Source organism: Nansenia antarctica (assembly GCF_963989245.1).
Source record: "Nansenia antarctica genome assembly, chromosome: 10".
In the NCBI taxonomy this organism is placed as follows: Eukaryota; Metazoa; Chordata; class Actinopteri; order Argentiniformes; family Microstomatidae; genus Nansenia; species Nansenia antarctica.
In genome coordinates, this window is record NC_137680.1 from 22,867,279 (window position 1) to 22,883,058 (window position 15,780).

At 53.1% G+C, this 15,780-nt stretch overlaps 1 protein-coding gene across 1 annotated transcript; it reads right to left on the reverse strand.

Annotated features, from left to right (window-relative positions):
- Positions 1 to 924: 924 nt before the first annotated feature.
- On the reverse strand, positions 925 to 15,318 carry LOC308166517 (acyl-CoA dehydrogenase family member 10-like). Its single transcript, XM_080540841.1, has 9 exons — positions 15,285 to 15,318; positions 14,803 to 14,932; positions 14,312 to 14,395; positions 5,643 to 5,766; positions 5,186 to 5,254; positions 3,837 to 4,087; positions 3,217 to 3,361; positions 2,048 to 2,325; positions 925 to 1,187 (listed from the first exon to the last, which is right to left on the reverse strand). The coding sequence occupies exons 2-9, from the start codon at positions 14,930 to 14,932 to the stop codon at positions 1,042 to 1,044; spliced, it is 1,227 nt and encodes a 408-aa protein (XP_080396967.1). The 5' UTR covers positions 15,285 to 15,318; the 3' UTR covers positions 925 to 1,041.
- Positions 15,319 to 15,780: the final 462 nt, after the last annotated feature.

Below are 15,780 nucleotides of genomic sequence, written 5' to 3' on the forward strand. Positions count from 1 at the left end.
GGCTGCAGGTGAGAGTAGGAACAGGAATGTTTGGTATTGGTTGGCTGCAGGTGAGAGTAGGAACAGGAATGTTTGGTATTGGTTGGCTGCAGGTGAGAGTAGGAACAGGACGGACGCTGCCCACCTTCCATATTCATGCGGGGGGGGATGCTCAGTTTTCCGTCACTGAGGAACTTCTGGATATAAAAGCGATTCCCAGTAAGGCCTGGACAGGACAGGACAGGACATGTTCACACCTGGACAGGACAGGACATGTTCACACCTGGACAGGACAGGACATGTTCACACCTGGACAGGACAGGACATGTTCACACCTGGACAGGACAGGACATGTTCACACCTGGACAGGACATGTTCACACAGGTGCAGCGGTGCGTCAACCAAACGGTCCATACCGAGCCATACCGAGCCATACCGAGCCATACCGAGCCATACCGAGCCATACTGAGCCATACCGAGCCGTACCGAGCCGTACTGAGCCGGTACTATCCGTGCTAGTCTGTGTGTGACGTGTGACGCTGCAGACCGTTGATTGGTCAATAGAAATCGTCACAATAACGTCATCCCAGGTAGATATTCGAGTTCACCTCTAACCGCCATTTTTAAATACCAATCGCTCTAGGCTATAGACCCTTTTAGAGTTTGTAAACAATGATGACGTACCAAGTATGCGCGCGCATTTAGGCAACGGAAAATGGCAGAGTGCACTGACTTGTCAAGCTATGCAAGGACATTATCCACAATAGATCGGGAATGCTGCTTCAACAAACTAACTGTCACATGGTCGGCGACTCCCAGATCCGTGTGCTATTACTGAGTGGGTAGATGACATTAGCAAGTGGCCCAATATTCAATGGACAGAAATATATACTTATTTGGTGGAGAAGCCTAGCGTGTACACCGGTGAGAAATTGAGAGCATATAAGTCACTCGATGCCGACAACTACGCCATCTGTGGAAAGTGTACAAGGGAAGTGTGTCAAATGTCATTTACTTTCTCTGTAATTACTTATTAATAAAGATTAAATATTTTTTGAAACATTATGACAAACATTTTATTATCTCCTCCTGTACTGGGGTAGGACTAGGTTTGTTGTGTGTCTGTGGGCTGCTGGTCCTGGAGTTGAACAGTCTGAAGCCCTCTCTGGTGGCAAAGTCCCACGCCAACACTGCCAGCCTCTCCCCTTCTACAGGGAGGGAGGGAGGAGGGAGGGAGAGAGGGAGGGGAGGGAGGTAGGGAGGGAGGGAGGAGGGAGGGGAGGGAGGGAGGGAGGGGAGGGAGGGAAGGGAGGGAGGAGGGAGGGAGAGAGGGAGGGGAGGGAGGGAGGAGGGAGGGAGGGAGGGAGGAGGGAGGGAGGGGAGGGAGGGAGGGAGAGAGGGAGGAGGGAGTGAGGGAGGGAGGGAGGAGGGAGGGGAGGGAGGGAGAGAGGGAGGGGGGAGTGAGGGAGGGGAGAGAGGGAGGAGGGAGGGAAGAGGGAGGGAGAGAGGGAGGAGGGAGGGAGGTAGGGAGGGAGGGAGGAGGGAGGGAGGGAGGAGGGAGTGAGGTAGGGAGGGAGGGAGGGAAGAGGGAGTGAGGTAGGGAAGGAGGGGAGGGAGGGGAAAGGGAGGGAGGAAGGGAAGGAGGGAGGGAGGAAGGGAGAGAAGGAGGAAGGGAGGGAGGGAGGGAGGGAGGGGGGAGGGAGGAGGGAGGGAGGGAGGGAGGGAGGGAGGGAGGGAGGGGGGAGGGAGGGAGGGAGGGAGGGAGGGAGGGAGGGAGAGAGAGAGAGAGAGAGAATGAGGAGAGTACATACAAGAAAGTCTGTACCTGCGTGGCTAACAGTGACTAGCGTGGCTAACAGGCTAACAGTGCTGGTCCTGTACCTGCGTGGCTAACAGGCTAACAGTGCTAGTCCTGTACCTGCGTGGCTAACATGCTAACATGCTAACAGGCTAACAGTGCTAGTCCTGTACCTGCGTGGCTAACAGGCTAACAGGCTAACAGGCTAACAGTGCTAGTCCTGTACCTGCGTGGCTAACATGCTAACAGGCTAACAGTGCTAGCCTGTACCTGTGGTGTGTGGAGCGCCCTGGCGCTGGGAGGAGGCGGCCAGGCAGAACAGGTGATAGGCCGCGTAGAAGCGCCAGTCAGGGACGCCGTCGTGGAGGCCTCGGGAGCTGCAGTACTGGCCAATCAGCTCCTCCGGTGTGGGCCCGCCCACCGGGGCCAGGCAGAGAGGCAGCAGGCTGGAGGTCAGCTCTGATTGGCCGTCTCCCAGAGAGGCGTGGCCCCAGCCCAACACTGCCACCACCTCCAGCCTGTCTGGAGCAAACACCAGACTGGACAGACTGACAGACAGACAGGCAAGCAGACAGACAGACAGACAGACAGAAAGACAGGCAGGCAGGCAGGCAGACAGGCAGACAGGCAGACAGACAGACAGACAAACAGGCAGACAGACAGGCATACAGACAGACAGACAGACAGGCAAGCAGACAGACAGGTAGACAGACAGACAGACAGGCAGGCAGACAGGCAGACAGACAGACAGACAAGCAGGCAGGCAGACAGGCAGACAGACAGACAGAGAGACAGACAGACAAGCAGGCAGGCAGACAGAGAGACAGACAGACAGACAGACAGGCAGACAGACAGGCAGACAGACAGGCAGACAGACAAGCAGGCAGACAGGCACAGGCAAGCAGACAGACAGGCAGACAGACAGGCAGACAGACAGGCAGACAGACAGGCAGGCAGACAGACAGAGAGACAGGCAGACAGACAGACAGACAGATAGATAGACAGACCGACAGACAGACAGAGAGACAGACAGACCGGCAGACAGACAGGTAGATATTGACACAGACAGACAGACAGGCAAGCAGACAGACAGGCAGGCAGAGAGACAGACAGACAGGCAGACAGACAGAGAGACAGACAAACAGACAGACAGATTATTGGTTAGAGTTACAACTGACTATGTAAGTATGGTAACGGTTGTGTGTGTGTGTGTGTTTGCGTGTGTGTTTGTGGGTATGTGTGTGTGTGTGTGTGTGTGTGTGTGTGTGTGTGTGCATGCTTGCGTGTGTGCTTGCGTATGTGTGTGTGTGTGTGTGTGTGTGTGTGTAAGTGTGTGTGTGTGTGGGTATGTGTTTGTGTGGGTGTGTACGTGCTGCTTGTGTGTGTGTGTGTGTGTGTGTACGTGCTGTGTGTGTGTGTGTGTGTGTGTGTGTGTGTACCTGTAGTCTCCATGCACCAGTGTAGGTGTGTGTTGTGTGGGCAGGTGCAGAGGCAGCCATTGGATGAGTCTCTCCATGGCTGGGGACGGAGAGCTCTGATTGGCCCTGTACTGTTGGCTCCGCCTCTCCAGCTGCTGGCCCAGGTCTGGGGGGCAGGGCATCAGACAGTCAGGAGTCATTCTGCAGAGATACCTGTTTGCCTGCCTGCCTGCCTGCCTGCCTGCCTGCCTGTCTGCCTGCCTGTCTGTCTGCCTGCCTGCCTGTCTGTCTGTCTATCTATCTATCTATCACTCTATCACTATATCTATCTATGCATCTATCTATCTATCTATCTATCTAACCCTATCTATCTATCTATCACTCTATCTATCTATCACTCTATCTATCTATCACTCTATCTATCTATCTAACTAACTATCTATCACTCTGTCTATCTATCACTCTATCTATCTATCACTCTATCTATCTAACTATCTATCTATCTATCACTCTATCTATCTATCACTCTATCTATCTATCACTCTATCTATCTATCACTCTATCTATATCTCTCTCTCTATCTATCTATCACTCTATCTATCTATCTATCTATCTATCACTCTATCTATCTATCTACCTACCAGTGTAGCCGAGACCCTCCAGAGCAGCAGTTTCCAGCCTGTGTATCTGCGCCAGGGTCTGGGCCTGGGCCTGGTACACAGCCCTCCTCTCTGTCAGGGTCAGAGTCAGGGTCTGGGCCAGGGTCTGGGTCTGGGTCTGGGTCTGGGCCAGGGTCTGGGTCTGGGGGAGAGGCTGTGGCTCGGGGAGGGGCAGGTCACAGAACCTCCGGCCTGGACACACCTCCATCAGCAGAAACGCTGCACCAATGACACTGGACACACACACACACACACACACACACACACACACACGTGACCAGGTGACTTGGAGAGGATCGTTGTCTTCTCCATGAGCCCTCACCACTGGGGTCCCTCAGGGCTCTGTCCTAGGGCCCTTACTGTTCTCCCTCTATACATCTACTACCCCCCTGTACTGTCCCTCCTGAGACATCTACTACCCCCTGTACTGTTTCTCCTGAGACATCTACTACCCCCCTGTACTGTCCCTCCTGAGACATCTACTACCCCCTGTACTGTTTCTCCTGAGACATCTACTACCCCCTGTACTGTCTCTCCTGAGACATCTATTACCCCCTGTACTGTCTCTCCTGAGACATCTACTACCCCCCTGTACTGTCTCTCCTGAGACATTTTCTACCTCCTGTACTGTCCCTCCTGAGACATCTACTACCCCCTGTACTGTCCCTCCTGAGACATCTACTACCCCCTGTACTGTTTCTCCTGAGACATCTACTACCCCCTGTACTGTCTCTCCTGAGACATCTACTACCCCCTGTACTGTCCCTCCTGAGACATCTACTACCCCCTGTACTGTCCCTCCTGAGACATCTACTACCCCCTGTACTGTCCCTCCTGAGACATCTACTACCCCCTGTACTGTCCCTCCTGAGACATCTACTAACCCCTGTACTGTCCCTCCTGAGACATCTACTAACCCCCTGTACTGTCCCTCCTGAGACATCTACTAACCCCCTGTACTGTCCCTCCTGAGACATCTACTACCCCCTGTACTGTCCCTCCTGAGACATCTACTAACCCCCTGTACTGTCCCTCCTGAGACATCTACTACCCCCTGTACTGTTTCTCCAGTGTCTGATTTAAAAAAAAGACAAGAAAAAAGAAACACGACTGCCTATGGCCCCTGGCCTGAGCTAGATTACTCTTCCTGCTACGACTGGTGGATTGATGCTTCACTTGCTTAGTCAAATGCATCAACTGATTGTAAGTCGCTTTGGAATAAGGCGTCTGCTAAATGCCAAATATGTAAATGTAAATGTGTGTGTGTGTGTGTGTGTCTGTGTGTGTGTGTGTGTGTGTCTGTGTGTGTGTGTGTGTGTGTGTGTTCTCACCTTGGATCCTCACAGTAGTGGATGACGTCTGGAACAGGGACGCTGGTACCCTGGAGCGCCTTCAGCACCCTGGAGACACAACACACCTCAACACACCTGAACACACCTGAACACACCTCAACACACCTGAATACACCTCAACACACCTGAATACACCTGAACACACCTCAACACACCTGAACACACCTCAACACACCTGAACACACCTGTACTCACCTCAACACACCTCAACACACCTCAACACACCTCAACACACCTGTACACACCTCAACACACCTGTACACACCTCAACACACCTGTACACACCTGTACACACCTCAACACACTCTTCCTTTTACCACAGGTCAACAAGAAGAAGCCACACATCAATGATTGATGATTCAGATGGACATGATCAGTCTTAAGGCTCATCACTGATCAACCAGAACACACACACACACACACCACCCCTCCCCACCTGTGCTCTGTCTGCAGGGTGTGGGGGTGGTGTGGCTGCTGTGTTCTCAGTAGAAGGTGGCGCCCCCCGGAGGTGGTGAGATGCAGGGCGTTCCCCTGGCTGGCAGGCTGGACGGAGGCGTAGTCTGGAGAACACAGAAACACCACCTGACACCACCTGACACCACCTGACACCACCTGACATCACCTGACACCACCTGACACCACCTGACATCACCTGACATCACCTGACATCACCTGAAATCACCTGACACCACCTGACACCACCTGACACCACCTGACATCACCTGACACCACCTGACACCACCTGACACCACCTGACATCACCTGACATCACCTGACATCACCTGACATCACCTGACACCACCTGACACCACCTGACATCACCTGACATCACCTGACATCACCTGACACCACCTGACATCACCTGACACCACCTGACACCACCTGAAATCACCTGACATCACCTGACACCACCTGACACCTGACATCACCTGACATCACCTGACATCACCTGACACCACCTGACATCACCTGACATCACCTGACACCACCTGACATCACTTGACACCACCTGACATCACCTGACATCACCTGACACCTGACATCACCTGACACCACCTGACACCACCTGACACCACCTGACATCACCTGACATCACCGGACACCTGACATCACCTGACACCACCTGACATCACTTGACACCACCTGACATCACCTGACATCACCTGACACCACCTGACACCACCTGACACCTGACACCACCTGACACCTGACATCACCTGACATCACCTGACACCACCTGACATCACCTGACACCTGACACCACCTGACATCACCTGACACCACCTGACATCACCTGAAATCACCTGACATCACCTGACATCACCTGAAATCACCTGACACCACCTGAAATCACCTGACACCTGACATCACCTGACATCACCTGACATCACCTGAAATCACCTGACACCACCTGAAATCACCTGACACCACCTGACACCTGACATCACCTGACACCACCTGACATCACCTGACACCACCTGACATCACCTGACACCACCTGACACCTGACATCACCTGACACCTGACATCACCTGACACCACCTGACATTACCTGACACCACCTGACATTACCTGACACCACCTGACATCACCTGACACCTGACATCACCTGACACCACCTGACATTACCTGACACCACCTGACATCACCTGACACCTGACATCACCTGACACCACCTGACATTACCTGACACCACCTGACATCACCTGACACCACCTGACATCACCTGACACCTGACATCACCTGACACCACCTGACACCACCTGACATCACCTGACACCCCCTGACACCACCTGACATCACCTGACACCACCTGACACCACCTGACACCACCTGACATCACCTGACACCACCTGACACCACCTGACATCACCTGACATCACCTGACACCACCTGACATCACCTGACACCTGACACCACCTGACATTACCTGACATCACCTGACATCACCTGACATCACCTGACACCACCTGACATCACCTGACATCACCTGACACCACCTGACATCACCTGACATCACCTGACACCACCTGACATCACCTGACACCACCTGACATCACCTGACACCACCTGACATTACCTGACACCACCTGACATCACCTGACATCACCTGCAGTGTTTCCTCTATATGTGTTGTGAAGGCCCACAGTTTAGTGCCAGTTTTAGTTTCCCCAAACCAGCCCTATTTTTGCCCCTAGTATTTCCTTTGTTATTTTCTATACAATTATATACGTTTCGTGAAGTATATGTATTATTCTTGTAATGTTTTATGCATATGTTTGATGACGTAGTATCCGGGGTGTGTCTGTGACCCGGATGTTACGTTCGGTGGTGCCTATATAAGAGCCGGAAGGGCGGAGTCAGTCAGAGTGTGTGTAGAGAAGCCGAACGAGAGAGAACTAGAACGAGAGAAGCAACGAAGCCGATCTAAGATGGCGGATTCAGCAGCGAGCACACCGTGCAGCAACTGAAGACGCCAGGAAAAGCGATTCTTGAGTGAGCCACTGTAGCCTGTTGGTTGTGTTCCCGTTGGACCGTCTTGCCAGCGGCCGGCTGTTCACCGTGGGACCAAGCGGGACGCCAGCTGGACATTAATCGTCGTCTCCACGAGCAAACACAGACTCCAGCGGAGCTTCAACGCGGACCACTTCGTCGACGCACATGCCAGTCAACCAGGCCTCGACGCGCACCACGCCACTGGACTATAGGCCTGTTCAGGCCAGAGACTGTCAGTGAGTGATTGAGAGTGTGTGTGGCCGGCCGGGTGGGAATGTATATATGGGGATGTATACAACCGTCGTGTAATAAATGTGTTGTTCATCTGTAATACCGTGTGTTAGTTGTTTGTAGCTTCAATGCTAATGCTAGTTGTTTGTAGCGCTAATGCTAATGCTAGTTGTTTGTAGCGCTAATGCTAATGCTAGTTGTTTGAAGGCTAATGCTAATGCTAGTCCCCTTGCTAATGCTAACGACCTTAACTGCTAGTCTAACGGTTTGCTGTCGCCCCCTGCCTGTATCCTCTTATACTGCCTATTTAGCTCCCTTAGTTAGATAACCAGCCCTTTCCTAAAAGTATACAGTCCTTTTCAGCTACTCCCTGGTTACAATTGGTCCTTCGAGCCGGATAGGTAGTGTAGTGATAGCATGGCTGAGCGCAGCCAACCAGACCAGACAGTTACCCCCCCTTCTCCGCCCCCTGAGCCAGAGCCACGACCACAGAGAGTCCCGCGGTTGCCTCCGAGGTTACAGGAGTATGAGCTTGAGCTTGAAAGCTCACTGAGTGGTAGCGAGGAGCGCACTCCACGGGATACAGTGGTCGGAGAGGCCGAGGTGTCCGCCGGCGAGCAGGTGGCTAGCACTGAGACAGCCCTCAAAGAGCACCAGCCTGAGGATGAGATGGCAGAACCGCAGGGTTTTGCCGTGGAAACGGAAGAACAGGAAGGAGAGGCCCGGTCCGACAGCGCCTGCGGGCGGAAGAGGGAGGGCCTCAGCCTTAACGATCTGCCTCCCAGTACGGCGCGCTCGAGACCTAGCTCCTGCCGCTCAGTGGCTTCCTACCGGTCCAGGGCTTCCGTGGGCAGTTCTGCCTCTGGGGCGGATAGCCTGCACTCCAGAGGGAGTGGTGCCGCGCTGTCCGAATATATGCGCCAACAGGCCGAGATGGCGTTAGAGCGGGAGCGCCAACAGGCCGAGACGGCGTTAGAGCGGGAACGACTCCAGTTCGAGCGTGAACGCCTCCAGCGCCAGGAGGCGCTAGAACGCGAACGCCTCCAGATGAACGGAGCGGAACGCGCGGCGGAGAGACAGCGCCAGGAGGCGCTAGAACGTGAATGCCTCCAGCGCCAGGAGGCGCTAGAACGGGAACGCTTCCAGATGGAGCGCGACCGCCTCCAGATGGAGGGGGCGGAACGCGCGGCGGAGAGGCAGATGGCGAGAGAGCAACTGCACGCAGAGAAGATGGAGGAAATGATGCAGACCATGCGCGACGTGTGCATCAGCAGAACTCCGTCGGCCTGTAGCTCCAGAGTATCATCCGCACGGCCCTCTCGAGTGCCATCTCCTGAACCCCCCGCCGATGGCTCCATGACCCCCGCCAGGACTGTCCAACCACAGGCCCAGCTGACCACCTGGAAGGAAGAGGACCAGGGACCCGACCGCTACGCGGCCCAGAGGGAGCCAGCGTCGCTGCCCGGGGGGGGAGTCATCCCCCAAGAGCGTAGCACACCCCTAGGTCCTCCAGTGCACCAAAATGCATGCAGGCCGGACACCCAGACCGTCACTCCAGCACCGATGATCCACTACAGGATGTTCCCCCAGGTGGAGGGACCCAAGTTCCCCTTCTTCAAGGACGAGGACAGGAGCCAGTATGTGGAGCTACGCATCTGCCTAGACACGCTCTTGGACAACTCCTGCTCCGAGTCCTACAAATATGCGATTCTCCTTCAGCATGTGAGGAACCCCAGAGCCCACAACATGGTACTGGCCCATGCCTCCGCACCGACACCTTACACCAGAGCGCTCGCTGACTTGGATGCCCGCTACGGTCGTCCCTGGAACCACGCCCTTGCTGAACTGCAAGCCCTCGAACAGCAGGCCCCCATCAAGGATGACCGGGCGCTGGATGACTTCGCGCTCCGCGTGCACACCTTGGTTGGGATGCTGAAGACGCAGGGCCCAGCTGGCGCCAGCGAGATCAACAGCACCTCCAACGTAGAGCGGCTGCTCCGCAAGATCCCACGCTTCCGGCAGGAGAGGTTCCGGCGACAGCAGCGCGTTCGTAACCCCGAGAAGTTGGGTCTGAGCATGGCTGCCTTCGCGGAGTTCCTACTGGAGGAAGTGCATGACACCAACGTAGACGCCATGGGATACGCTGAGCCGAAGAAGGAGAGGGAGAAGGGAGACCGCTGGGACGGGCCGAGCTCGAACAGAGGACGCCCAGTAGGAGTGCTGCACACGGAGGAGGAGCCTCGGAGAGAGAGGACCACCCGACCTGAGGGAAAGGATTCCTCTCAACCCTCTCCAACGGGACGGAGAGGTCCACCGCCATGTCCGTACTGCACCAGCGAGCACTGGCTCAATGAGTGCAGTGACTTCAACAACCTGAGTACCGAGGCCAAGCAGAGGTGGCTCGAGAAGAACCAGAGGTGCTGGAACTGTGGGCGCGACCATCTGGCGAAGAACTGCACCTTGAGGAGGAAGTGCAACCGCTGTGAGGAGGTCCACCTCCACATCCTACACGAGGTCTCCCTCGCCAGGTCCACGGAGGGCAACAGAAGCCCTAGGTCCGGTCGCGCACCGGAAGAGGAAACCCCTGTCTACTACCTAGACTCGCCACAGAGCAGCGGCTCCAAGGTTCTACTGAAGGTGGTGAAGGTCCGACTTCACCACAACAACGCTGTGTACGACACGTACGCCGTTCTAGACGACGGGTCGGAACGGACCATCCTTCTCCAGGGGGCAGTGCGCCAGTTGGGGCTCCAAGGGACTGCGGAGAAGCTGACTCTGCGCACGATACGTCGCGACCTTAAAGAGGTCACCGGGGCGAGAATCAACTTCTCTATCTCCCCGGCGGGGCGGCCGTCGGATAGACATCGGCTTCAGAATGTCTTCACCGCCGACCAGCTAGCGCTCTCCCGCTACGACTACCCCCTGGAGAGGTTACGCGCAAGATATCCCCACCTACGGGGAGTAGACCTACATCCGATAGAAGGAGCGGAGCCAACCCTTCTCATCGGCTCGGACAACGCTGAACTGATCGTGTCGCTCCGTCCTCCGCTGAGAGGACCACGAGGCTGCCCGATGGCTGTTAAGACGGCGCTTGGGTGGGCCCTCCAAGGCGCTACCGAGTGGAGAGAGAGGGACGGGAGAGCTACGTCATCCCTCCATGTCCGAACCGAAGAAGCAAACCCACCAACCGGACCGCCTGGAGTGGAATCTATTGCTGCCAGTGCACCTGGAACAGTTAGTACCACAAATGGTTCACCACAGGATGACCAACCGAGGAAGAAGTCTCTGTGGACAGAGCATAAGTCTCTGGATGGGAAGACCTACTACTACAACTCCCAGACTAAGGAGTCCCGGTGGTGGCGCTACCGTGCCATGGCGGCAACAGTTGTTGCCGAGGAACACCTGCAGGTGGCCATGCACCCTCACGTGGCCGAGGTCAGCATTGACGCACCCGTCAACTCCGTCAAGTACACGTCAGCCATGAAAGTCTCAGCCAGTATTGTAGACGCCTCCAAGGAGGAAAGGCCGAAGTTGGCGAAGAAGAGAGTAAAGTGGAACCCAGAAGAGGAGGCCAAGCAGGCCTTCAAAGAGCTTCTGGAAGAGGATGGTGGTTCATCCGACGCGTCATGGGAGCAAACCATGAGAATGATCATCAACGACCCACGCTACAGCGCCCTGCCCAAGCTGAGTGAGAAGAAGCAAGCGTTTAAGGCCTACCAGGCTAAGAAGGAGAAGGAACAAGCCAAGCAGCTCAGGAAGAGGAACTGTGAGGCGCTGACGAGCATTCTGGACAACATGGCCAACGTCACCCACTGCACCACCTGGTCCGAGGCCCAGCAGTACCTGCTGGACAACCCCACCTTCGTTGAGTACGAGGCGCTGGAGAACATGGACCAGGAAGACGCTCTGATCTGCTTCGAGGAGCACATCCGCGCCCTGGAGAAGGAGGAGAAGCAGAAGATTCTGCTGAGGGAGAGAGACAAGATGTCCGAAGGTGCCGTGGTACTGGGGATGGACCAGTCCCTTCCGCGCGCCGCCTGGCGGACAGGCAGAGTGGTCGACACTCTCACCTCCTACTTCACGCTGCTAGAGCAGCCTAGCCAGTGTGCCTTCTTAGTTGACTGAAACCGAGGGTTTCATGGGGCGGCTGTTGTGAAGGCCCACAGTTTAGTGCCAGTTTTAGTTTCCCCAAACCAGCCCTATTTTTGCCCCTAGTATTTCCTTTGTTATTTTCTATACAATTATATACGTTTCGTGAAGTATATGTATTATTCTTGTAATGTTTTATGCATATGTTTGATGACGTAGTATCCGGGGTGTGTCTGTGACCCGGATGTTACGTTCGGTGGTGCCTATATAAGAGCCGGAAGGGCGGAGTCAGTCAGAGTGTGTGTAGAGAAGCCGAACGAGAGAGAACTAGAACGAGAGAAGCAACGAAGCCGATCTAAGATGGCGGATTCAGCAGCGAGCACACCGTGCAGCAACTGAAGACGCCAGGAAAAGCGATTCTTGAGTGAGCCACTGTAGCCTGTTGGTTGTGTTCCCGTTGGACCGTCTTGCCAGCGGCCGGCTGTTCACCGTGGGACCAAGCGGGACGCCAGCTGGACATTAATCGTCGTCTCCACGAGCAAACACAGACTCCAGCGGAGCTTCAACGCGGACCACTTCGTCGACGCACATGCCAGTCAACCAGGCCTCGACGCGCACCACGCCACTGGACTATAGGCCTGTTCAGGCCAGAGACTGTCAGTGAGTGATTGAGAGTGTGTGTGGCCGGCCGGGTGGGAATGTATATATGGGGATGTATACAACCGTCGTGTAATAAATGTGTTGTTCATCTGTAATACCGTGTGTTAGTTGTTTGTAGCTTCAATGCTAATGCTAGTTGTTTGTAGCGCTAATGCTAATGCTAGTTGTTTGTAGCGCTAATGCTAATGCTAGTTGTTTGAAGGCTAATGCTAATGCTAGTCCCCTTGCTAATGCTAACGACCTTAACTGCTAGTCTAACGGTTTGCTGTCGCCCCCTGCCTGTATCCTCTTATACTGCCTATTTAGCTCCCTTAGTTAGATAACCAGCCCTTTCCTAAAAGTATACAGTCCTTTTCAGCTACTCCCTGGTTACAATATGCATTTATTGGTGGCGGGCCGCCACAAATGAATTTCCTCCGCCACTAATTGATTCAGACAGTCCACTTTGATTCAGGCTGCGCAGAAAGGCAGCGAGTTATTATGACCGGAGAACAGAAAAAAAGCAGATCGAAGCTAGATTTAGGCCGCTTCCAGACCAACATTTCGTTACGATTTAGGGCGTAGTTATTTACAATATGTTACAATGTTGCAATTAACCTCGTCTTTTGTGTTCGCACTACAATCGAGACTGAAGCGAGGCGACGCGCGAGGCGACTGAAGCGAGGCGTTGGTGTCCTCAAATTTAAGAATTGGTTTTCTTTAACTCAACTGATAGCATTACCTTGCTGTTGTTGTTTACCGAATGCTCCTGTCACACTGTGATTTTACTTGTGTAAACAGTTAATGAGTAACGTTAGCCGGTTTTGTGCGTGTACTCTCACTTAGGCCTACTTCAGTGGTGTAGTCTAGTTTTTCTAGTGGGTATACTGTGATTTTTCCCTCCCAGCCTCATATCGTTCATAAAAATACATCTGCGCTCCCTGTCTAACGTTATATATATATATATATATATATATATATATATATATATATATATATATATATAACATTACATGTTATAAGGCTGATCTGTGCATGATAGTGCTGCATTTTGACACATTTCATGTCGCATCTTCCCCATGTTGATGGTATATGACGCTATAGTCAGTCCCAATGGTCCAAAAGTCAAGTGCTTCGTAACACAGACGGTGTGAATTTTATGAATGAAAGTGAAAGTCCTGTCACAAAACGCTGTTACGTATCCTCACACATTTTTAAGTGGGTGTATGGAAATCCTTGGCTTTCCTAGTGGGTATACGGCGTAGTCCTGCGTGTCACGTAGACTACACCACTGGCCCTACTTCGTATTGATCTTTCTGTGTGTGTGTGTGTAATGCGCGTTCCGCATGTTCCGCTGCAGCTGTAGGATATATTGGTATTTGGTATCACCTTCTATATAAAATCACCTGCTCGGCTTTAATGACTTAATCGCTATTTAAGAAATTATAATTGTTGCCACCCTATAGTTTTGGGTGAAATTACGTCTTTGTTTTGAGCGCCAGTGCGCGTTTTATGCGCGGCGCGCGCGAAAGAGGACCGCTCCGCCACTAATGTGAAAAATCCTGGGGGAAACACTGACCTGACATCACCTGACATCACCTGACATCACCTGACACCACCTGACACGCGTTCTGATTGGTTGGGTCCTACCTGTGTCAGACAGATGGAGGCGTGTCCTCAGGTACTGTGTGAGCTGGTTTAGGAGAGAGGTCGACCCAGACCCACGCTGAAACACTACACACACACACACACACACACACACACACACACACACACCATGGGTTAGATAGATAGTCAGACAGATAGACAGACAGACAAGGCAGACAGACAGACAGACAGACAGGCAGGCAGGCAAACAGGCAGACAGACAGACAGACAGACATACAGACAGGCAGGCAGGCAAACAGACAGACAGACAGGCAGGCAGGCAAACAGACAGACAGGCAAACAGACAGACAGACAGACAAGCAGGCAGGCAGACAGACAAGCAGACAGACAAGCAGGCAGACAGACAGAGAGACAGACAGACAAGCAGACAGGCAAACAAACAGACAGACAAGCAGGCAGACAAACAGACAGACAAGCAGGCAGACAAACAGACAGACAGACAGGCAGACAAACAGACAGACAGACAGGCCTACCTGTGGGCAGTAAGACAGGTGAGGGAGTCAGAAGTGGGCACCTGTCAGAGATGACAGCTCTGTAGGAGGACCTGAGCTCACGCACAGCTGGGCACAACAACTGTAGCTTCTTCTTCATCATCATCATCATCTGTCCTGGCCAACAGAGTAGAGGGATTGTCTGCTGTCATAAAGTTACGGTTTCCTGTGTCTGATAGAGAACTAAGTTCATGTTGCCATGGCAACGGCTGGCCTACTGCACGTCTTTTACGCAGGTCTGTCAAAATAAAAGTCTGACATCAGAAAGCTAAACACCAAGTATCTGGGGGGTTTCTCCAGTGTTTTTTTTTTTTTACCACACACTCTGACTCATTTACCGCGACCCATTCAGAACGAGTCAGACCCTCCCTGGTTAGCTGGTTAGCTGGTTAACTGGTTAGCAGGTTAGCTGGTTAACTGGTTAGCTGGTTAGCTGGTTAACTGGCTCGGTGTCTCTGACCTACCGTCGCTGCGAGGTTTATAGGCCCTGGTTCCACAGTGTCATGAAGAGCATGTTATATTATGTTATATTAAAGTAAAGTCTCGTGCACTACTCTCACTACTTCTGTTGTTTACATCCGGGTTTAGGTCATGTGATCGAGACGTAGCTGCACGTCGCTGAGACTACGTCACTACGCTCCTTGTTTTACCTTCACACTTGTCTTGTCCACGATACATGTTAGCACATCTCATTCTCAAATGGAAGAAATCGGCAGAAATTCCTTTGGACAAACCAGAAAAAAAGAAAATGATAAAAAGTTCTCAAAAGGTTGTTTATTTGTATTATCTTTATTAAATTCTCCAGGCTTTGTGCGCATGCGTTAGGGTGTCGGTCTCTGTCTCGAACAGGAAGCAGCAGAACGATGAGGTAGTAGACCAACAGCGCCATCTGCTGGCTCGAGTGTGAAGTACTGCACTCCAGTTATGCCTTGTTTTTCAGAAACCATTCATAACATCTGT